This window comes from Rhinoraja longicauda, chromosome 12, assembly GCF_053455715.1.
Source record: "Rhinoraja longicauda isolate Sanriku21f chromosome 12, sRhiLon1.1, whole genome shotgun sequence".
Lineage (NCBI taxonomy): Eukaryota > Metazoa > Chordata > Chondrichthyes > Rajiformes > Arhynchobatidae > Rhinoraja > Rhinoraja longicauda.
The window spans coordinates 49,895,594-49,920,162 of record NC_135964.1 but is presented as its reverse complement, the minus strand read 5'-3'; the positions used below and the strand labels follow the sequence as shown (position 1 = coordinate 49,920,162).

The following is a 24,569-nucleotide window of genomic DNA, read 5'->3' as shown; positions in this document are numbered from 1 at the left end:
ACGCCTAACGACCACACAGTAAAGAACACCCAGGGGGGAACGGAGCACCATTCTGATGGCACGATGTCCTGTACTTAGGACTGGGATGAGGGAAAACCACGGGAAATAACAGCAACAAATTTTAGTTTTATAAATTGTCCCTCAATACGCTAGAATATTCGAGGGAGCGTTATCGAGGTACTGATTGAGAATGATCAGCCATGAATGATCACGTTGAATGGCGGCGCTGGCTCGAAGGGCCGAATGGCCTCCTCCTGCACCCTCTACCCCTCTCTTCCTTGCACTTTCACTCTATTTCACGATTTCACTCTCCCTCTCTCCACTCCATTTCTCCCTCTCTCTTGATTTTACCACTCCCCCTATTTCACTTCCTCTCTTACTCTATTTCACTCTCTCTCTCTCTCCTCCTGTCTTTTTTCTCTATTGTCTATCAAGGGAAAACACGTCACCAGGGTCAGTTTTAACGGGGAAATCCAGCAGCTCTGTGGAGAGGTTTTGCAAGCGCGTAGAACACAGAACACAGGACAGCGCAGGGAACAGGCCATTCGGCCCGCAATGTTTGTGCCGAACATAATGCCAAGTCAAGGGGTCTCGACCAGAAACGTCACCCATTCCTTCTCTCCTAACTCTGCCTGACCTGCTGAGTTACTCCAGCATTTTACATAGAAACAGAAACTAGGTGCAGGAGGAGGCCATTCGGCCCTTCAGCCAGCACCGCCATTCATTGGGATCATGGCCGATCATCCACAATCAGTAACCCGTGCCTGCTTCTCCCCATATCCTTGATTCCACTAGCCCCTAGAGCTCTATCTAACTCTCTCTTAAATTCATCCAGTGATTTGGCCTCCACTGCCCTCTGTGGCAGAGAATTCCACAAATTCACAACTCTCCGGTGAAAAAGTTCCTTCTCCCCTCAGTTTTAAATGGCCTCCCCTTTATTCTAAGACTGTGTGGCCCCTGGTTCTGGACTCCCCCAACATTGGGAACATTTTTTCCCGCATCTAGGTTGTCCAGTCCTTTTGTAATTTTATCCGTCTCTATAAGATCCCCTCTCATCCTTCTAAATCTCCAGTGAATACAAGCCTGGTCTTGGCAATCTTTTCCTCATATGACAGTCCCGCCATCCCAGGGATCAATCTCGTGAACCATTTTGTGTCTACCTATAATGCCAGGTTAAACTGATCTCATCTGCCTTGTACATATTCCATACCCTCTATTCCATACCCCCTCTATTCCATACCCCTCTATTCCATACCCCTCTATTCCATACCCTCTATTCCATACCCCTCTATTCCATACCCCTCTATTCCATACCCCTCTATTCCATACCCCTCTATTCCATACCCCTCTATTCCATACCCCTCTATTCCATACCCCTCTATTCCATACCCCTCTATTCCATACCCCTCTATTCCATACCCCTCTATTCCATACCCCTCTATTCCATACCCCTCTATTCCATACCCCTCTATTCCATACCCCTCTATTCCATACCCCTCTATTCCATACCCCTCTATTCCATACCCCTCTATTCCATACCCCTCTATTTCCATACCCCTCTATTTCCATACCCTCTATTCCATACCCCTCTATTCCATACCCCTCTATTCCATACCCCTCTATTCCATACCCCCTCTATTTCATACCCCTCTATTTCCATACCCCTCTATTCCATACCCCCTCTATTCCATTACCCTCTATTCCATACCCCTCTATTCCATACCCCTCTATTTCCATACCCCTCTATTCCATACCCCCTCTATTCCATACCCCTCTATTCCATACCCTCTATTCCATACCCCTCTATCCATAACCCCTCTATTCCCTTCACTTCCACGTGCCTATCTAATAGCCTCTTCAATGCCCCTCTTATACCTGCCTCCACCACCACCCCTGGCAGCGTTGTTCCAGGCACAATAGACGATAGACAATAGGTGCAGGAGGAGGCCATTCGGCCCTTCGAGCCAGCGCCGCCATCCAATGTGATCATGGCTGATCATTCTCAATCAGTACCCCCGTTCCTGCCTTCTCCCCCATACCCCCTGACTCCGCTATCCTTAAGAGCTCTATCCAGCTCTCTCTCGAATGCATTCAGAGAATTGGCCTCCAATGCCTTCCGAGGCAGAGGAATTCCACAGATTCACAACTCTCTGACTGAAAAAAGTTTTTCCTCATCTCCGTTCTTAAATGGCCTACCCCTTATTCTTAAACTGTGTGGCCCCTGGTTCTGGAATCCCCCAACATTGGGAACATGTTTCCTGCCTCTAACGTGTCCAAACCCCCTTAATAATCTTGTTTCCTCGTCCACCACTCCGTGTAAAAAACCTTGCCCCACACATCTCCTTTACACTTTCCCCCTCTCACCCTTGCACCTAGGACCTCTTGGTTTTATTAAAGAGATACAGCGCGGAAACAGGTCCTTCAGCCAACCGCGTCCGCGCCGACCAGCGATTACCCCGTACACCTGCACTATCCTACACACACTAGGGGAAATTTACAATTCTTACCGAAGCCAATTAACCGACAAACCTGGAGTGTGGGAGGAAACCGGAGCACCCGGAGAAAACCCACGCGGGTCACAGGGGAAGTTCGTACAAACCCCGTACAGACAGCGCCCGTCGTCAGGATCGAACCCCGGGTCTCCGACGCTGTGAGGCAGAAACTCTACCGCTGCGCCACCGTGCAATGATTTCCTTCTCCTCTCTCCTCTCTCCCTCTCATTCCCTCTCCTCTCATCCTCTATTTCGTCCTCTCCCCTCTCCCTCTCCCCTCTCCCCTCTCACCCACTCCCCTCTCCCCTCTCCCCTCTCCCCCTCTCGCCCTCTCTCCCTCTCCCCTCTCCCCTCTCCCCTTGCCCACTCCCCTCTCCCTCTCCCCTCTCCCCTCTCCCCTCTCCTCTCCCTCTCCCTCTCCCCCTCTCGCCCTCTCTCCCTCTCCCTCTCCCCTCTCCCCTCTCTCCCCTCTCCCCTCTCCCCTCTCCCCTCTCCCCCTCTCCCCTCTCCCCTCTCTCCCTCTCCCCTCTCCCCCTCTCCCCCTCTCGCCCTCTCGCCCTCTCCCCTCTCACCACTCCCCTCTCCCCACTCCCCTCTCCCCTCCCCCTCTCGTCCTCTCCCCTCTCCCTCTCCCCTCTCCCCTCTCCCCTCTCCCCTCTCCACTCTCCCCTCTCTCCCTCTCCCCTCTCCCTCTCCCCTCTCCCCCCTCTACCACTCCCCTCTCCCCTCTCCCCCTCTCGTCCTCTCCCCTCTCCCTCTCCCCTCTCCCCTCTCCCCCTCTCTCACCCACTCCCCTCTCCCCTCTCCCTCTCCCCTCTCCCTCTCCCCTCTCCCCTCTCCACTCTCCCCTCTCTCCCTCTCCCCTCTCCCCTCTCCCCTCTCCCCTCTCACCCACTCCCCTCTCCCTCTCCCTCTCCCCTCTCCCTCTCCCCTCTCGCCCTCTCTTGCACTTCCACTCTATTTCACGATTTCACTCTCCCTCTCTCCAATCTCCTATTTCTCTCTCTCTTTTGATTTCCCTCTCCCCCTATTTCACTTCCTCTCTTACTCTATTTCACTCTCTCTCTCTCCACTCTCCCTCTCAGCCCTCTATTTTACTCTCCCTCGCTCCATCTATTTCACTCTCTCTCTATTTCGTGATTTCCCTCTCCCTCTCTCCCCCCCCGTTTCACTTTCCCTCTTTCTCCCTATTTCAATCTTCCTCTCCCCTCTCTCCTCTCTCTATTTTGTGATTGCCCTCTCCCTCTCTTTGACTCTCCCTCTCCTTCACTCCCTCTCCCTCTCTATTTCACTATCTCCCCTCTATCTCCCCTCTATCTCCCTCTCTCCCCTCTTTCACTCTCCTCCTCTCTCTATAGGGGAGGAGGGAATAGGGGAGAGGGAAATCTCTCTCCCTCTCCCCTCTATCTCCCACCTTCCTCTCTATCTCCCTTTCTCATTCCTATTTCCCCCTCCCTCTCTCCCCTCTATCTCCCTCTTTCCTCTCCCTCTCCCCTCTATCTCACCCCCTCTCTCCCCTCTATTTCCCTCTCTCCTCTCTATCTCCCTTTCCTCTCTATCTCCCTCTCTCCCCTCTATCTCCCTCTCTCCCCTCTATCTCCCTCTTTCCTCTCCCTCTCCCCTCTATTTCCCTCTCTCCTCTCTATCTCCCTTTCCTCTCTATCTCCCTCTCTCCCCTCTATTTCCCTCTCTCCCCTCTATTTCCCTCTCTCCTCTCTATTTCCCTCTCTCCCCTCTATTTCCCTCTCTCCTCTCTATTTCCCTCTCTCCTCTCTATCTCCCTTTCCTCTCTATTTCCCTCTCTCCCCTCTATCTCCCTCTTTCCCCTCTATTCCCTCCCTCCCTCTATTTCCCTCTCTCCCCTCTATTTCCCTCTCTCCCCTCTATCTCCCTCTCTCCCCTCTATTTCCCTCTCCCTCTCTCTATTTCCCTCTTCCCTCTCTCCCCCCAGCTACGTCCATGTGCCTCGCATGCACGCTTTGTCGCTCCCCTCCGCGCCCACGCTTTGTCGTTCCCTCCGCCGCTCCCACGCTTTGTCGTTCCCACTCCGCGCCCAACGCTTTGTCGTTCCCCTCCGCGCCACGCTTTGTCGTTCCCTCCGCGCCCACGCTTTGTCGGTCTCGGCGTGGAACCGCGCGCGGCCACTTACTCTGGGTGCCATTGGAGTTGACGGCCCTCCAGTCCTCAGTGTCTGCCGGCTTCACCTCCACTCGGTAATGGTGGATGGGCACTCCGCCGTGCGAGTCGGGCGTGGTAAAGGAGATTCTCGCGACCGTCTGCGATGTCGCGAGGACTCTTAGACCGTACGGACTCGACGGGACGGCAGCAAGGGAACAAAAACCCAGTGAACCGACAGAAATAATGACCAAAAAACCCTCTGAAATACTTAGAAAATCCAGGTACATTGTTTGTTTCCAAGCAAAAACATAACATGCTGTAAAAAAAAACAGCGGGTCAGGCAGCATCCAGGCATCAACAGAGTTAGTGTTTCAGAGTTCCGGCTCTGTTCAAACTCTAGAGTATCTGATTAACTATCTGAGTCTGTAGAAGGGACTCGACCTGAAAAGTCGCCTGTCCATGTTCTCCACAGATGCTGCCTGACCCGCTGAGTTACTCCAGCACTCTGTGAAACGTCACCTATCCATGTTCTCCACAGATGCTGCCTGACCCGCTGAGTTTACTCCGGCACTCTGTGAAACGTCACCCATCCATGTTCTCCACAGATGCTGCCTGACCCCTGAGTTACTCCAGCACTCTGTGTCCTATTTTCTAGAATATTGTTTGTTTAGATAATATTCTGCCCCCAGATTCAAGAACAGCCTCTTCCCTGCTGTAATAAGGCTCACGAGGAAACCTCTCTTTATTTTAGACTTTAGCGATACTTGCGTGGAAACAGGCCCTTCGGCCCACCCGAATCCATGCCGACCAGCGATCAACCCGTACAATAGTTCCATCCTACGCACACCAGGGACAATTAGACAGAAGCCAATTAATTTACAAACCTGCACGTCTTTGGAATGTGGGAGGAAATTGGAACATCCGGAGAAAACCCACGCAGTCACGGGAAGAACGTACGGACTCTGTACAGACAGCACCCATAGCCAGGATCGAACCCGGGTCTCTGGCGCTGTAAGGCAGCAGCTCCACCACTGCGCCACCGTGCTGCCCACAAACTAAGGATGATTCCCCAATCTTCCAACCAACCTCGTTGCGCACCTTGCATTTTTTATTTACAGTCGCTCCAGCTGTAATATACTACCCTCTGCAGAAACAGGGAACTGCAGATGCTGGTTTACAACAAAAGGACACAAAGTGCTGGAGTAACTCAGCGGGTCAGGCAGCATCTCTGGAGAACAGGGATAGGTGACGTTTCACGGAGTGCTGGAGTAACTCAGCGGGTCAGGCAGCATCTGTGGAGAACAAGGATAGGTGACGTTTCACAGAGTGCTGGAGTAACTCAGCGGGTCAGGCAGCATCTCTGGAGAGAACAGGAATCCTCCAGAGTTGCAGAAGCCGCCCTATCATTTACTTATCCGATATTGCCTTAGAGTGTTTTAGAAGGAATTTAGAAGGATGAGAGGAGATCTTATCGAAACGTATAAGATTATTAAGGGGTTGGACACGTTAGAGGCAGGAAACATGTTCCCAATGTTGGGGGAGTCCAGAACAAGGGGCCACAGTTTAAGAATAAGGGGTAGGCCATTTAGAACTGAGATGAGGAAAAACCTTTTCAGTCAGAGAGTTGTGAATCTGTGTAATTCTCTGCCTCAGAAGGCAGTGGAGGCCAATTCTCTGAATGCATTCAAGAGAGAGCTAGATAGAGCTCTTAAGGATAGCGGAGTTAGGGGGTATGGGGAGAAGGCAGGAACGGGGTACTGATTGTGGATGATCAGCCATGATCACTTTGAGTGGCGGTGCTGGCTCGAAGGGCCGAATGGCTTCCTTCTGCACCTATTGTTTATTGTCTATTGACATCTTTCACTCTGGATCGCTGCATTAGAACTCTTGTATAACGCTCCCCCATCCCAACAGAACACCTTGAGTTTCTCTGTTCTGCCATCCTCAAGTTCACCAGCTCACACGTTGCAGGTTGAGTAGGCTGGGACTCTACTCCCTGGAGCGCAGAAGGACGAGGGGCGATCTGATGGAGGTGTATACGATCACGAGAGGAGTTTTGCAAGGGGCCTCTTCTCTTCACGTCATACGTTAGCACGAGGGGATTGAGGGCTCTACTGTGGTCAAGATTGCACATGGTGCTAAGATAGGCGGAGGGGCAGGCAGAGTAGAGGAAGCAAGTAGTCTGCAGAAGGACTCGGACAGAGGGGGCGGAGAGGAGGAGAGGGGGCGGAGAAGTGGCAGATGAAATTCAGTACAGCAAAGTCATGCAGTTTGTTAATAAAAAGAAAGGGGTTTTTTTAGATTTTTTTGTAGAGATACAGCGCAGAAACAGGCCCTTCGGCTCACTGGGTCCGCGCCGCCCAGCGATCCCCGCACATTAACACTATCCTACACCCACTACGGACATTTGCCAAGCCAATTAACCTACAAACCTGCTCGTCTTTGGAGTGCGGGAGGAAACCGAAGATCTCGGAGAAAACCCACGCAGGTCACGGGGAGAACGTACAAACTCCGCCCAGACAGCACCCGTAGTCGGGATCGAACCCGGGTCTCCGGCGCTGCATTCGCTGTAAGGCGGCAACTCTACCGCTGCGCCACCGCGCCGCAGGTGTAGATTATTTCCAGAAATTGAAGATTCAGTAGTCCACAGGTTATAGGAGTAAAATTAGGCCATTCGGCCCATCGAGCCCACTCCGCCATTCAATCATGGCTGATCTCTGCCTCCTAATCCCATTCCCCTGCCTTCTCCCCATAACCCTTGACACCCGTTCTAATCAAGAATTTGTCTATCTCTGCCTTTAAAATATCTACTGACTTGGCCTCCACAGCCTTCTGTTCCACAGATTAACTACCCTCTGACTAAAGAAGTTCCTCCCCACAACAGAGGCCTTAATTCTGAGGCTGTGACCTCTGTTCCCAGACTCTCCCACCAGTGGAAACATCCTCTCCACATCCACTCTAACTGCGCCTTTCATTATTCTGTAAGTTGAGTATAGGAGCAAAGAGGTCCTTCTGTAGTTGTACAGGGTCCTAGTGAGACCGCACCTGGAGTACTGTGTGCAGTTTTGGTCTCCAAATTTGAGGAAGGACATTCTTGCTATTGAGGGCGTGCAGCGTAGGTTTACCAGGTTAATTCCCGGAATGTCGGGACTGTCATATGTTGAAAGACTGGAGCGACTAGGCTTGTATACACTGGAATTTAGAAGGATGAGAGGGGATCTTATCGAAACGTATAAGATTATTAAGGGGTTGGACACGTTAGAGGCAGGAAACATGTTCCCAATGTTGGGGGAGTCCGGAACAAGGGGCCACAGTTTAAGAATAAGGGTTAGGCCATTTAGAACGGAGATGAGGAAAAACTTTTTCAGTCAGAGAGTTGTGAATCTGTGGAATTCTCTGCCTCAGAAGGCAGTGGAGGCCAATTATCTGAATGCATTCAAGAGAGAGCTAGATAGAGCTCTTAAGGATAGCGGAGTCAGGGGGTATGGGGAGAGGGCAGGAACGGGGTACTGATTGAGAATGATCAGCCATGATCACATTGAATGGTGGTGCTGGCTCGAAGGGCCGAATGGCCTCCTCCTGCACCTATTGTCTATTGTCTATTGTCTATTGTCTATTGTCTACGCTAAACTAAAGTGCTCATCATATGCTGACCCACTCATCCCTCCAACACCTCCCTCCCCCCAACACCCTCCCCTCTCCGCTGTTTAAGCTGTCGTGGAGCCCTTTAAATAACGAGCTTTACGATTGAGCCAGGACGTTGAGAGGGAAAGGATTTATAGAGTGTGGAAATAATATTGCAAGGAGTGTGTTGGAATGGACTTGAAATGAGGCACTTTAAAAATTACTTCTCCATTTGTACCACGAGATGACCTTCAGCAGAATTGATGTCAGTGATTTCATTATGATTTCATTACACTTCTTTTCTCATTTTTTTTAATTTTTACCAGCGGCGTGTTACTGGGACAGACGCATCAATTTCCCAGTCAGGCCGTTGATTGCAAAGCTCTGTCCACGAGCGCTGAACAACCTTGTTTGCCTCTGTCACCTGTCCTGCCAACTATCCCCCGGGCTAAATCTCTGCCGGAAGCAGCCGACAGCTGGAGGAGACAAAGCAGAGATCGGCCGCCGACTCACCCGCGCGCTGACCTGCGGTTCTGTAGCGTCGTGGAGGCATGGCGAGGAAACTGGCCCCTTCGACCCGCCGGTCAGCCATTCATAAGGTCATGAGGGACAGGAGTAGAACCAGGCCATTCGGCCCTTCAAGTCCACTCCGCCATTCGATCATGGCTGATCTATCTCTCCCATTCTCCCGCCTTCTCCCCATTACCTCTGACGTACCAATCTATGTTCGTGCTTCGTGCTAGTTCGTAGATATTGCGCCCACTTCTGACACACTCGGCGGCAATTTTATAAGAGGGCAGATTGACCTACATGAACCCGCACGTCTTTGGGATGTGGGACATCCCAAATGACATCCGCCATTGGCGGAGCGGGAGCACGTGGCCGCTGGCTGGGTGAGGTCACGTGGGGGGGGGGTGGGGGGGGGCGGTGACATCACCCTTTGCCCCCTTGTGAGGAAGTTGGCAACCCTACTGATAAGGGGACAAGTGCGGCACGGTGGCGCAGCGGTAGAGTTGCTGCCTTACAGCGAATGCAGCGCCGGAGACTCAGGTTTGATCCTGACTACGGGCGCCGTCTGTACGGAGTTTGTACGTTCTCCCCGTGATCTGCGTGGTTTTTCTCCGAGATCTTCGGTTTCCTCCCACACTCCAAAGACGTACAGGTATGTAGGTTAATTGGCTGGGCAAAAGTAAAAATTGTCCCTAGTGTGTGTAGGATAGTGTTAATGTGAGGGGATCGCTGGGCGGCGCGGACCCTGTGGGCCGAAGGGCCTGTTTCCGCGCTGTATCTCTAAATCTAAAAAAATGACTGTCCCGTATGGGACAAAACCATAGAGGGAGTACAGAGAAGGTTCACCAGATTGATTCCTGGGATGGCAGGACTTTCATATGAAGAAAGACTGGATAGACTCGGCTTGTACTCGCTGGAATTTAGAAGATTGAGGGGAGATCTTATAGAAACTTACAAAATTCTTAAGGGGTTGGACAGGCTAGATGCAGGAAGATTGTTCCCGATGTTGGGGAAGTCCAGAACAGGGGGTCACAGTTTAAGGATAAGGGGGAAGTCTTTTAATACCGAGATGAGAACGTTTTTTTTCACACAGAGAGTGGTGAATCTGTGGAATTCTCTGCCACAGAAGGTAGTTGAGGCCAGTTCATTGGCTATATTTAAGAGGGAGTTAGATGTGGCCCTTGTGACTAAAGGGATCAGGGGGTATGGAGAGAAGGCAGGTACGGGATACTGAGTTGGATGATCAGCCATGATCGTATTGAATGGCGGTGCAGGCTCGAAGGGCCGAATGGCCTACTCCTGCACCTATTTTCTATGTTTCTATGTTTCTAACCCAAATAACGGGATGTCCCGGTTAATACTAGCAAACCTCCCCATTTTATTCAAAGTGCACTGTGCACTCCGGCTAAATTATTACACAGTGGCCTGTTGACACTTGGATTTCCCACCAGGAAACCTAACATTTAGAGTGCTGCCAAGCGAAACACATCTATTTCTAGAAAAATGGCACTCTGCCTCTGAATGAGATTACCTACGAATTCCTCAGAGCTGTTGTGTGTTTCTCAGGCACAGTTACTTTATGGCATTTGATTCGTAGCAGACTTGCTTAAAAATAAGGAATAAAAACAAGTCCCATTGAGCTCCCTTGAGTGCAGCGGGCCAAGCATTCGGATAATATGAAGGTATCACAAAGTGCTGGAGTAACTCAGCGGGTCAGGCAGCATCTCAGGAGAGAGGGAATGAGCGACGTTTCGGGTCGAGACCCTTCTCCAGACTGATGTCAGGGGGGCGGGACAAAGGAAGGACATAGGTGGAGACGGGAAGACAGTGGGAGAACTGGGAAGGGGGAGGGGAAGAGAGGGACAGAGGAACTATCTAAAGTTGGAGAAGTCGATGTTCATACCGCTGAGGTGTAAGCTGCCCAAGCGAAAGATGACGTGCTGTTCCTCCAATTTCCGGTGGGCCTCACTATGGCACTGGAGGAGGCCCATGACAGAAAGGTCAGACTGGGAGTGGGAGGGGGAGTTGAAGTGCTCAGCCACCGGGAGATCAGGTTGGTTAAAGCGGACTGAGCGAAGGTGTTGAGCGAAACGATCGCCGATCGTCGGATAATATGCTTCACCTGCCTTCAGTCTAGGGCGGCACGGTGGCGCAGCGGTAGATTTGCTGCCTCACAACGCCAGAGACCCGGGACCCATCCTGACTACGGGTGCTGTCTGTAACGGAGTTTGTGCGTTCTCCCCGTGACCCGAGTGGATTTTCTTCCGGGTGCTCCGGTTTCCTCCCACGCTCCAAAGACGTACAGGTTTGTAGGCTAATCGGCTTGGTAAAAATTATAAATTGGCGCGTGTGTGTGTGTGGGAGAGTGTTAGTGCGCGGGGATCGCTGGTCGGCGCGGACCCGGTTGGCCGAAGGGCCTGTTTCCGCGCTGTACCTCTAAACTAAACCAGACTACTGTGTGATGAACAAAAGTTGGAGTTCTTGACTAGCGAAGTCAGTCAGGAATACTTCAAGGACAAAATTGACATCAGGCTCCAACCGAGCTTTGGACTTGAGCAACTTGGACTGAGCTACGTATTGAGATGTCTCACTCCCCACAGCGTCAAAGGCAATTTAGTTCGCACTTGACGTGCCAATGTCTTGTGGAGTGCGTGTATCAGTTCAGACGCATGATGCTTTATTGGGAAGTTCATGTTGTTTTTATGTGCAAATTCATTTTTATCTCACGACAAGGCGATTGGGATAATTTGAAAAAGGAACAAAGTGGTCCAGTTTAGTTCGGGTTAATTTCGAGATACAGCGCGGAAACAGGCCCTTCGGCCCACCGGGTCCGCGCCGACCAGCGATCCATGCGCGCACTAACGTATAAGATTATTAAGGGGTTGGATAAGTTAGAGGCAGGAAACATGTTCCCAATGTTGGGGGAGTCCAGAACAAGGGGCCACAGTTTAAGAATAAGGGGTAGGCCATTTAGAACGCAGATGAGGAAAAACTTTTTCAGTCAGAGAGTTGTGAATCTGTGGAATTCTCTGCCTCAGAAGGCAGTGGAGGCCAATTCTCTGAATGCATTCAAGAGAGAGCTAGATAGAGCTCTTAAGGATAGCGGAGTCAGGGGGTATGGGGAGAAGGCAGGAACGGGGTACTGATTGAGAATGATCAGCCATGATCACATTGAATGGCGGTGCTGGCTCGAAGGGCCGAATGGCCTCCTCCTGCACCTATTGTCTATTGTCTATTGTCTAACACTACCCATACACACACACACACACACTGGGGACAATTTACAATTTACAGAAGCCAATTAACCTAGAAGTCTGAAGAAGGGTCTCGACCCGAAACGTCACCCATTCCTTCTCTCCTGAGATGCTGCCTGACCCGCTGAGTTACTCCAGCATTTTGTGACACCTTCGATTTGTACCGGCATCTGCGGTCATTTTCCTACACAACCTAGAAAACCTGCACGTCTTTGGAGCGTGGGAGGAAACCGGAGATCTCGGAGAAAACCCACGCAGGGTCGCGGGGAGAACGTGCAAACTCCGCGCAGACAGTGCCCGTAGTCTGGATCGGCTGTTGCTTAAACCTTATCAGCTAAGTCTGAATATTTTCCTGAATATATAACATAGTACGAGGACTAAATTACATCCGTGTTGCCATTGAAAATATATGATATTCAAAGCCCCATGAATAAGCCAGCGATGGAGAAATTTCTTACTAGAACAGAGACATTCTAATCATTCTAAGAGATGCTCCCTGTCATAGAAACATAGAAGCATAGAAAATAGGTGCAGGAGTAGGCCATTCGGCCCTTCGAGCCTGCACCGCCATTCAATATGATCATGGCTAATCATCCGGCTCAGTAACCTGTACCTGCCTTCTCTCCATACCCCCTGATCCCTTTAGCCACAAGGGCCACATCTAACTCCCTCTTAAATATAGCCAATGAACTGGCCTCAACTACCTTCTGTGGCAGAGAATTCCACAGACTCACCACTCTGTGTGTGAAGAAATGTTTTCTCATCTCGGTCCTAAAAGACTTCCCCCTTATCCTTGAGCTGTGACCCCTGGTTCTGGACTCCCCCAACATCGGGAACAATCTTCCCGCATCTAGCCTTGTCCATCTGAGTTACTCCAGCATTTTGTGTTTGTCTTTGGTTTAAACCAGCATCTGCAGTTCCTTCATACACATTCTAATCAGTGTCCTTCTGCAAACAAAATCTCTGTGGCAAGGCTCTTTGTGTAAAAACAAGCATCGCTGTCTGGGTCAAATTAATTTTTAGTTTTGATCGACCTTGTCCCGACTCAGTGAAAGTGTTCCCGCTGAATGCCTGTCTCCCCTTCTAATGATGGGCCGAGAGGACCAGGCTCCTGGTGGTGGGCCGGCCCTCCGCCTGCCTCTGCTCGACTTCTGCAGGGAAGGAACGCATTAAGGAGATTGATGGGGCGCGGTGTGAGGGTGACACCCGATCAATCAGAGCCCGCGGGGGCCGAAGTCAAAGCCACTCGGTCCTCCCGCTTCACCGACCCGCTGGGGGCACCATGCTAGGCCAAGCACCAACAGAAGCACATCATACACTGGAATTTAGAAGGATGAGAGCGGATCTTATCGAAACGTATAAGGTTATTAAGGGGTTGGACACGCTAGAGGCAGGAAACATGTTCCCGATGTTGGGGGGAGTCCAGAACAAGGGGCCACACACCGTTTATGAATAAGGGGGTAGGCCATTTAGAACTGAGATGAGGAAAAACTTTTTCAGTCAGAGAGTTGTGAATCTGTGGAATTCTCTGCCTCAGAAGGCAGTGGAGGCCAGTTCTCTGAATACATTCAAGAGAGAGCTAGATAGAGCTCTTAAGGATAGCGGAGTCAGGGGGTATGGGGAGAAGGCAGGAACGGGGTACTGATTGAGAATGATCAGCCATGATCACATTGAATGGCAGTGCTTGCTCGAAGGGCCGAATGGCCTCCTCCTGCACCTATTGTCTATTGTCTATTGTCTCTGCCGCTGCGCCACCGTACCGCCCGAGGGACCTGTTTGCTCTTCCCTCACTCTTCACCTCCCAACCCGTGCAACACCTCTCCGCCTGCTCAGATGAAACTCCAGCTGCCGTTTCTCTGCCCATATCTGTGGGCTGATCCAAATCCAGCTGTATCCTTTGACAGCCTTCCTCACTGTCTGCACACCCCACCCCCCCCCCCCACCCCACCCCACCAATTCAGTCTGAAGTATGGGCCTCGACACGAAACGTCACCCATTCCTTCTCCTGCGTGCGGGAGGAGGTAGAAACATAGAAACATAGAGTCACTGGAGAAAAGGGAATAGATGCAGGAAAAATGTTCCCAATGTTGGGCGAGTCTAGAACCAGGGGCCAAAGTTTTAGAATAAAGGGGAGGCCATTTAAAACTGAGGTGAGAAGAAACTTTTTCACCCAGAGAGTTGTGAATTTGTGGAATTCTCTGCCACAGAGGGCAGTGGAGGCCAAATCACTAGATGAATTTAAGAGAGAGTTAGATAGAGCTCGAGGGGCTAGCGGAATCATGGGATATGGGGAGAAGGCAGGCACTGGTTACTGATTGTGGACGATCAGCCATGATCACAATGAATGGCTCGAAGGGCCGAATGGCCTCCTCCTGCACCTATTGTCTATGTCTATGTCTAGGTGAGGTTTTGGGTTGAGACCCTTCCTCAGACAGAGTCAGGGGAGAGGGAGCCCAGCGATATCGGTGACATAGAGAGTTATAGAACAAATGAATGAAAGATTCACAGGTCACAGACGTCCAGCCAATACAATATCTGCCACTATGATAATGGGGTGGCACGGCGGCTCAGCGGTAGAGTTGCTGCCTCACAACGCCAGGGACCCGGGTTCGATCCTGACCACGGGTGCTGTCTGTACGGAGTTTGTACGCTCCCCCGTGACCTGCATGGGGTTTCTCCGAGATTTCTGGTTTCCACTCCCACTCCAAAGACACGTAGGTTTGTAGGTTCATTGGCTCGGTATCAATGTAAAATTGTCCCTCGGTGTGTGTATTGTATGACAGTGTTAATGTGCGGGGATCACTGGTCGGCACGGACTCGGTGGGCTGAAGGGCCTGTGTCCGCGCTGTATCTCTAAACGAAATCTTAATATCTGAAAGTGGTGCCAAAACTTTCGACTCTGTACACTGGCGATTCTGTACACTGGCGACTCTGTACACTGGCGACTCTGCACACTGGCGACTCTGCACACTGGCGATTCTGTACACTGGCGACTCTGTACACTGGCGACTCTGCACACTGGCGACTCTGCACACTGGCGATTCTGTACACTGGCGACTCTGTGCACTGGCGACTCTGTGCACTGGCGACTTTGTGCACTGGCGACTGTGCACTGGCGACTTTGTGCACTGTCGACTCTGTGCACTGGCGACTTTGTGCACTGGCGACTCTGTGCACTGGCGACTTTGTGCACTGTCGACTCTGTGCACTGGCGACTTTGCGCACTGGCGACTCTGTACACTTGTGACTCTGCACACTTGCGATTCTGTACACTGGCTACTCTGTACACTGGCGATTCTGTACACTGGCTACTCTGTACACTGGCGACTCTGTACACTGGCGACTCTGTACACTGGCGACTCTGTACACTGGCGACTCTGTACACTGGCGACTCTGTACACACGTGACTCTGTACACTGGCGACACTACACTGATGATTCTGTACACTGGCTACTCTGTACACTGACGATTCTGTACACTGGCAACTCTGTACACGGGCGACTCTGTACACTGGCCATTCTGTACACTGGCTACTCTGTACACTGGCGATTCTGTACACTGCGAAAACAGGCCCTTCGGCCCACCGAGTCTGCGCCGCCCAGCGATCCCCGCACATTAACACTATCCTACACACACTAGGGACAATTTTTACATTTACCCAGTCAATTAACCTACATACCTGTACGTCTTTGGAGTGTGGGAGGGAACCGAAGATTTCGGAGAAAACCCACGCAGGTCACGGGGAGAACGTACAAACTCCGTACAGACGGCGCCCATAGTTGGGATCGAACCCGGGTCTCCAGCGCTGCATTCGTTGTAAGGCGGAAACGCTACCCGCTGCGCCACCGTGTAAGCAGGATGTTACAGGGCGGTCACTTACCAGCTTGAACAAGGGTGAACAACTGAGACCGGGTCCCGATCTGGTTACTTGCTGTGCAGTTGTAGCTGCCAAAATCACTGTCCACAGCCGGGGTGACCTTCAAACAAAGCAAGACAAATAAATCATGGTGTTATTTAGATTTAGATTTAGAGATACAGCGCGGAAACAGGCCCTTCGGCCCACCGAGTCCGTGCCGCCCAGCTGGCTCACATCCTTCGGGTCGTTACAGCCATCTGTACACTAAAACTCTCGTTTGTTTGTTTGTTTGTTCCTGAACTACAGCCAAAACGGTGCACGATAGCGCGACAATTGTAGGCCCACCTTACTCACCGTCATCCCTTTGGTGCTAACGGAAGAAGTTTCATTGAAATCGGTGTTATGTTTTTAAAGTAATTCACATTTTAAAGTTTAAATCTATCTCCTAGGGAGGGAGGGGGGAGGGAGGGAGGGAGGGGGGGGGGGAGGGATGGAGGGGGTAGGAGGGCGGATAAGGGGGGTTGAGGTGGATGGAGTGGGGGGAAGGAAAAGGGTTGAGGGGGAGGGGAGGGGGAGGGAGGGGAAAGGAGGGAGGAGGGAGGGGGAGAGGGGGAGTGGGGAGGGGGAGGGGAAGGGGGGAGGGGAATAGGGGGAGGGGGGGAGGGGAAGGGGGGAGCGGGGAGGGGGGGAGGAGATGGTGCTGCACCAATGCAGGAGAGGTTTGGGCCCAACGGGTCCACTTGGTCTAGTTTTATCATTAAAACCCATCTTTCCCCTCAACCTACCCCCTCACTTGAAGTAGCCTTGATGTCCAAGAGGCTGGAGGAGAACATATTGGAGGAGCGGCTCCTCACATTCAGTTCAGTGTGGTTTATTGCCACGTGCAACGAGGTACAGTGAAAAGCTCCTCGTCGTGGCGTGCTGACCAGTTATCCGAAACACAATACATGTATCGCAATCGGTCCATTTACGGGTAAGGGAATTTAACGTTTAGTGCAAGGTTGAAGCCAGCAAAGTCCGATCAAGGATAGTCCAAGGGTCACCAATGAGGTAGACAGTAGTTCAGCACTGCTCTCTGGTTGTGGTAGGATGGTTCAGCTGCCTGACAACAGCTGGGAAGAAACTGTCCCTGAATCTGGAGGTGTGCGTTTTCACACTTCTGTGCCTTTTGCCTGATGGGAGAGGTGGAGAAGAGGGATTTCGCTTGGGCGGCTTTCAACCCAGCGTATGAATATTGCTTTCCCTAACTTCAGGTAACCCTTCTCTTCCCGTTCCCTCTCCCACCCTAGTGTTTGTACTAGTTTCACTGTCGTCCTGGTGAGTTTCATTGTCTGTGACTCGTTTTCACCTAGCCCACAGTTAACAATGGCCTGTTTCCTTCATCATCGTTATTTTTTTGCATATCTTTCATTCATTTGTTCTCTATCTCTCAATAGCACCGTCTATATCTCTCCTTTTCCTTTACCCGTGACACTCTGACTGAAGAAGGGTCTCGATCCAAAAACGTCACCTATTTCCTTTTCTCCAGAGACGCTGCCTGACCCGCTGAGTTACTCCGGCGTTTTGTGTCTATCTTCGGTTTAACCAGCACCTGTGGTTCCTTCCTGCACTTTACACCACCAACCTCCTTTCTAATCTGCTCTATTGTCTGAGGTGGGATGTGTTGGCGTTGGAGAGAGTCGAGGGGTTTATGGAAATGACCCCAGGGTTGAGTGGGTTAACATATGATGAGCGTTTGTCGGCACTGGGCACTAGGCCTGTACTCGCTGGAGTTTAGGAGAATGAGGGGGGACCTCATTGATACTTACCGAATAGTGAAAAGCTTGGATAGAGTGGATGCGGAGAGGATGTTTCCACTAGTGGGAGAGTCCAGGACCAGAGGTCATAGCCTCAGAATAAAAATATGTACCCTTCAGAAAGGAGATGAGGAGGAATTTCTTTAGTCAGAGGGTGGTGAATCTGTGGAACTCATTGACACAGAAGGCTGTGGAGGCCAAGTCAGTAGATATTTTTAAGGCGGAGATTGATAAATTCTTGATTCTAGTGCGGGTGTCAGGGGTTATGGGCAGGAGAATGGGGTTGAGAGGGGAAGATGGATCAGCCATGATTGAATGGTGGAGTAGACTTGATGGGCCGAATGGCCTAACTCTGCTCCTACAACTTTTGAACTTATGAATGGGAAAACATCCCCGGAAGTATCACAAAAGAGTTACCGCACAAATCCTGATATGGCCACGTGAAGCAATATTATGGGCAGATGCGAGGAAACTTAATCGAAGAGACACATTCAAGAGGCCTGTATTAGAAATAGGGTCCCGACCCGAAACATCACCATTCCTACTTCACCCAAGAGGTGCTGCCTGACCCGCTGAGTTACTCCAGCACTTTGTGCCTATCCTCGGTACAAACTGGCATCTGCAGTACTTTGCTTCTACCTGCAAATTCCTCATCTTGAAATCCAGAGAGAGAAAAATAACACTGTCCGGGCCTAGACTGTCCCGACCTACAGTGTCCGGGCCTACAGCGTCCGGGCCAGCGGCCGCGTGCTCCCGCTCCACCAATGGCGGCCGCCCGGGCCGGGAGGTGGGTTGCTATGCAACCTCCGTTAGGCGGCGCCCGGACCTCCGGGCCTACACTTTCCGGGCTTACAGCAGCCCCCGGGCCTAATACGGGACAAGGGCGGTCCCGTACGGGACAAACCAATTTACGGGATGGCCTGGCTAATACGGGACAGTTGGCAACCCTACCCCCACCCCCTCCCCTCCTTTCCAAACGGCTGACGATCGCAAAGTGGAGTCGGTGAAGAGGGCTCTGGACTTTTCTCCCGCAGAATTGGTCTGCTTTGAACGCAAACGTTTAATGATGTGATCTTAACGCAGGCCGGATACCATTCCGAATTCGGCCAAGGAGATGAGCTACTCTTTTCCCTCGCAGCGTGAGAGAGGCTGAGCAATGACACCGCCTGATGGCTTATTATTGAGAAAAGAATAGAATCATTATTCTGAATCCATGGCCTGTTTGCCTGTCTGTGCAACACTTCACTACTTGGAAAGCTCCCTGTGGCGTAAGTAGTCTCGGATTCAGGCTGCATTTTAATGCGGAGCTGGTTTAATTAAAAAGCCCAGCGTCGTGCCTTGATGGTGTTGTTATTCTCATGCCATGTCTGTTCCTTCTTCAATTCCCCTGATGTTCAAGTAAACCTCCCTCCCTCACCTCGTCCTTTGCCCCCCCTCACCGGGTAAAAGTCACCAGCCACTGCACTGCCCTTGGGTCCAATTCTTTCTTCCGACAACTTCAAAGCTTCAAACCCCACCTCAACCCCCTCACAAAATCCTGACGGCTCGTTCATATCCAGACTACCACCGGTCTCAGCGGCTTCCACAAACAGTTGTTCAGTTGTTCCAAGGGTTGCCAAATGTCCCGTATTAGCCGGGACATCCCGCATTTTGGGCTAAAATGATTTGTCCGCCCTTGACCCGTATTAGGCCCAGGGGGGGGCGCTGTAGGCCCAGAGGTCGGGACAGTCTAGGCCTAGACAATGTAGGTCCGGACACTGTAGGTCCGGACAGTGTAGGCCCAGACAGTGTAGGCCTAGACAGTGTAGGACTGGACAGTGTAGGCCCGGAGGGCACAGTAGGCCCGGACACTGTAGGTCGGGACAGTCTAGGCCTAAACAGTGTAGGTCCGGACAGTGTAGGTCCGGACAGTGTAGGCCCGGAGGGCACTGTAGGCCCGGACACTGTAGGTTGGGACAGTCTAGGCCTAGACAGTGTAGGCCCAGACAGTGTAGGCCCGGACAGTCTAGGCCTAGACAGTGTAGGTCCGGACACTGTAGGTCCGGACAGTGTAGGTCCGGACAGTGTAGGTCCGGACAGTGTAGGTCTGGACAGTGTAGGTCCGGACACTGTACGTCTGGACAGTGTAGTTCCGGACAGTGTAGGTCCGGACAGTGTAGGTCCAGAGGCCCGGTCGCTGCCTAACGGAGGTTGCGTAGCAACCCACCTCCCGGCCCGGGCGGCCGCCATTGGTGGAGCGGGAGCACGTGGCCGCTGGCTGGGTGAGGTCACCTGAAGCGCGGGGCGGTGACGTCACCTCGTCCCGTGCTTGGGAGTGAGGAAGTTGGCAACCCTCGTTGTTCCCAATGTTGGGTGAGTCCAGAACCAGGGGCCACAGTCTAAGAATAAAGGGGAGGCCATTTAAAACTGAGGTGAGAAAAAGCTTTTTCGCCCGTAGAGTTATGAATTTGTGGAATTCTCTGCCACAGAGGGCAGTGGAGGCCAATTCACTGGATGAATTTAAAAGGGGGTTAGATTGAGCTCTAGGGGCTAGTGGAATCAAGGTGCTAGTGGAATCAAGAGCTCTAGGGGTGGCACGGTGGCGCAGCGGTAGAGTTGCTGCCTTACAGCGAATGCAGCGCCGGAGACTCAGATTCGATCCTGATTACGGGCGCCGTCTGTACGGAGTTTGTACGTTCTCCCCTTGACCTGCGTGGGATTTCTCCGAGATCTTCGGTTTCCTCCCACACTCCAAAGACGTTCAGGTATGTAGGTTAATTGACTGGGTAAATGTAAAAATTGTCCCTAGTGGGTGTAGGATGGTGTTAATGTGCGGGGATCGCTGGGCGGAGCGGACTCGGTGGGCCGAAGGGCCTGTTTCCACGCTGTATCTCTAAAATGAAAAAAAAATGAAATGATATGGGGAGAAGGCAGGCATGGGTTACTGATTGTGGATGATCAGCCATGATCACAATGAATGGTGGTGCTGGTCGAAGGGCCAAATGGCCTCCTCCTGCACCTATTTTCTATGGTTCTATGTTTCTAACAGCCTCAGCGGGTCGAAGCCGGAGCTGCACGATACGATATCGTATTGTTCACCATTTTCCATGGTGTATTTAGAGGCTGTGATGACAAGGACTGTTTCAGGACAATTAAAAAAATGGACCTCCCAGATTTCATTCTTTGAAAAAAAATCTTAGAAAAAAATCCTAGTGGGTGTAGGATAGTGTTAATGTGCGGGGATCACTGGGCGGCACGGACTTGGTGGGCCGAAAAGGCCTGTTTCTGGCTGTATATATATGATATGATATGATATGATACTGCACAGAAAAAGGACCCTTTGATTCCAGCCATCAAACATTAATTTTTATCTCAGGTGATAAGGTCATAAGTGATAGGTGTGGAAATTAGGCCATTCGGCCCATCAAGTCTATTCCGCTATTCAATCATGGCTGATCTATCTCTCCCTCCTAACTCCATTCTCCGGCCTTCTCCCCATAACCTCTGACACCCGCACTAATCAAGAATCTATCTATCTCTGCCTTAAAAATATCCACTGACTTGGCCTCCACAGCCTTCTGTGGCAAAGAATTCCACAGATTCACCACCCTCTGACTAAAGAAATTCCTCCTCATCTCCTTCCTAAAAGAACGTCCTTTCATTCTGAGGCTGTGACCTCTCGTCCCAGACTCGCCCACGTGTGGAAACAGGCCCTTCGGCCCAACTTGCCCACACCGGCCAACGATGTCCCAGCTACACTAGTCCCACTTGCCTGCGCTTGGCCCATATTCCTCCAAACCTGTCCTATCCATGTACCTGTCTAACTGGTTCTTAAACGATGGGATAGTCCCAGCCTCAACTACCTCCTCTGGCAGCTTGTGCCATACATCCACCACCCTTTGTGTGAAAAAGTTACTCCTCGGATTCCTATTAAATCTTTTCCCCTTCACCTTGAACCTATGTTCTCTGGTCCTTGATTCCCCAAATCTGGGTAAAAGTACTCTGTGTGTCTACCCGACCTATTCCTCTCATGATTTTGTACACCTCTATAAGATCTCCCCTCATCCTCCTGCGCTCCATGGAATAGAGACCCAGCCTGCTCAACCTCTCCCTGTAGCTCACACCCTCTAGTCCTGGCAACATCCTCGTAAATCTTTCCTAAAACCCTTTCAAGCTTGACAATATCTTTCCTATAACATGGTGCCCAGAACTGTCACTTATGCCTTTCACTTATGACCCTTCTAAACCTTTTCTCTGTGCAGTCCTATCCAAGTTTGGGCGGCACGGTGGTGCAGCGGTAGAGTTGCTGCCTTACAGCGAATGCAGCGCCGGAGACCTGGGTTTGATCCCGACCACGGGTGCTGCTGTCTGTACCGAGTTTGCACGTTCTCCTCGTGACCTGCGTGGGGGTTTTCTTTTCTCCGAGATCTTCGCTTTCCTCCCACACTCCAAAGACGTGCAGGTTTGTAGGTGAATTGGATTGGTAAACGTTAAAAAAATGTCCTTAGTGGGCGTAGGGTAGTGTTAGCATGCGGGGATCGCTGGTCGGCGCGGACCCGGTGGGCCGAAAGGGCCTGTTTCCGCGCTGTATCTCTGAACTAAACCAAAAAAGTGTTCTCTAAATGTCGCCTTCACCGTCAGGATGAATACTGACAATCAAACCCTCAAAAGCAGCAGAAGCAGAGATTTAGAGAGAAGGAGGAAAAATATATCCTTATTCTCAAAGATTTACCACGTCTATTTGCTTGAGTTGTTTGTTAATAATTGCCAGTGCAGGACTGTGATGAAACCATCGACTTTAGTAGATTAAATATACTGGAAATAGCACATATCATGCAATGCTCTTATTGTTAAGTGCTCTTGCAATGAGATTAATTTTGTTTTTCTACAGTCACCAACCAGAGGGGAGAAAGCTGATTAGTATAATACGGTTTTTCAAGTCTTGCTATCTCCCGTCTGAGGAATCATCGTGCGGCCTGCGAAGTTGTTAAACCTATCAAAGATAGAGTCACAATGAATACGCTGAGGGAAACAATTTCCTTTCAGCTCCGGCGAGATTTCATTCGCGACGGGGTGGGCCCGGTTTAGAGGAAAGATTTGCATTTATTTCAGACCTATCGCAACTTCATGGTGGAAGTGCTTTGTTAAAAGCCTCTTTTCCTTCTTCTCAGAACACCAAGGGGCGCAGGGATGGCATGTTTCATAGAAACATAGAAACATAGAAAATAGGTGCAGGAGTAGGCCACTCGGCCCCTTCGCGCCAGCACCGCCATTCAATGCGATCATGGCTGAACATCCAGAATCAGTACCCCGTTCCTGCCCTCTCCCCACGTCCCGTGGAAATACAGATGCTGCTACACGTCGACACAAGGTAGACACACAAAACACTGGAGTAACTCAGCGGGACAGGCAGCATCGCTGGATAGAAAGAGCTCTTAAGGATAGCGGAGTCAGGGGGCATGGGAGGAAGGCAGTAACGGGGCACTGATTGAGAATGATCAGCCATTTAGAAGGATGAGAGGGGATCTTATCGAAACATATAAAATTATTAAGGGGTTGGACACGTTAGAGGCAGGAAACATGTTCCCAATGTTGGGGGAGTCCAGAACAAGGGGCCACAGTTTAAGAATAAGGGGTAGGCCATTTAGAACAGAGATGTGAATCTGCGGAATTCTCTGCCTCAGAGGGCAGTGGAGGCCAATTCTCTGAATACATTCAAGAGAGAGCTGGATAGAGCTCTTAAGGATAGCGGAGTCAGGGGGTATGGGGAGAAGCCAGGAACGGGGTACTGATTGAGAATGATCAGCCATGATCACATTGAATGGTGGTGCTGGCTCGAAGGGCCGAATGGCCTTCTCCTGCACCTATTTTCTATTGTCTATTGTCTATTGCCATGATCACATTGAATGGTGGTGCTGGCTCGAAGGGCCGAATGGCCTCCTCCTGCACCTATTGTCTATTGTCTATTGAATGGGTGATGTTTCGGGTCGAGACCCTTCTTTGAGGCCCTCTGAGGGGGCGCTGTGAACTGTTTATGTATGTGCTGTCATGTTTGTGTGCCATTGTACGTTCGTTCTCAGTGCCTGAACTGATGTACAGCACTTTGGTCAACGTGGGTTGTTTTTTAAATGTGCTGTACAAATACAATTGACTTGACTTCAGTCTGAGGAAGGGTCTCGACCCGAAAGGTCGCTCATTCGTCTCCCCAGAGATGCTGCCTGTGTGGCTGAGTTACTCCAGGATTTTGTCTCTATCTTTAGTTTAGTTTAGATCAAAGAGAGACACGAAAAAGATGGAGTAACTCAGCGGGTCTGACGACGTCTCTGGCCAAAAGGAATCGGTGACGTTTCGAGTCGAGATTCTTCTTCGGATTGAGAGTCAGGGGCTGTTTAGTTTAGAGAAACAGCGTGGAAACAGACCATTCGGCCCACCGAGTCCATGCCGACCGGCGATCTCCGCACACCAGCACTGTCCTGCGCACATTGGGGACATTTTACATTTATACCAAGCCAATTAGCCGACGAACCTGCACGTCTTTGGAGCATGGGAGGAAACTGGAGACCCTGGAGAAAACCCACGCAGGTCACGGGGAGAACTTCCGTAGGTCACACAACGGGGAATACGCCCCGATCTTTCTCAACGGGGACAGTGTGGAGAGAGTGTCCAGCTTCAAGTTTCTGGGCACTCACATTTCGGAGGACCTAACATGGTCCAATAACACTGCTGCGCTGGTCAAGAAGGCACAGCAACGACTGTTCTACCTGAGAACACTGAAAAAGTCTGGTCTACCCCAACAGCTGCTGACGACCTTCTACCGCTGCACCACAGAGAGCATCCTAACACATGGCATCCTTGTGTGGTACCTCAGCTGCACGGGGGCAGGGAGGAGAGCTCTTCAGCGGGTAGTCCATAGAGCTCAGAGGACCATCGGAACACAGCT

The 24,569-nt window shown here is 51.1% G+C and overlaps 1 protein-coding gene across 1 annotated transcript in view; it reads right to left on the bottom strand.

Moving 5' to 3' along the window:
* The window catches only part of ncam2a (neural cell adhesion molecule 2a), a 161,048-nt gene that overhangs the window by 88,970 nt on the left and 47,509 nt on the right, over nt 1–24,569 (bottom strand). The window contains exons 9-10 of the mRNA XM_078409730.1: nt 15,883–15,975; nt 4,642–4,819 (exon numbers count right to left, since the gene is read on the bottom strand). Of these exons, the coding sequence (XP_078265856.1) occupies nt 4,642–4,819; nt 15,883–15,975 (271 nt within the window). The remainder of the gene's footprint in view (nt 1–4,641; nt 4,820–15,882; nt 15,976–24,569) is intronic.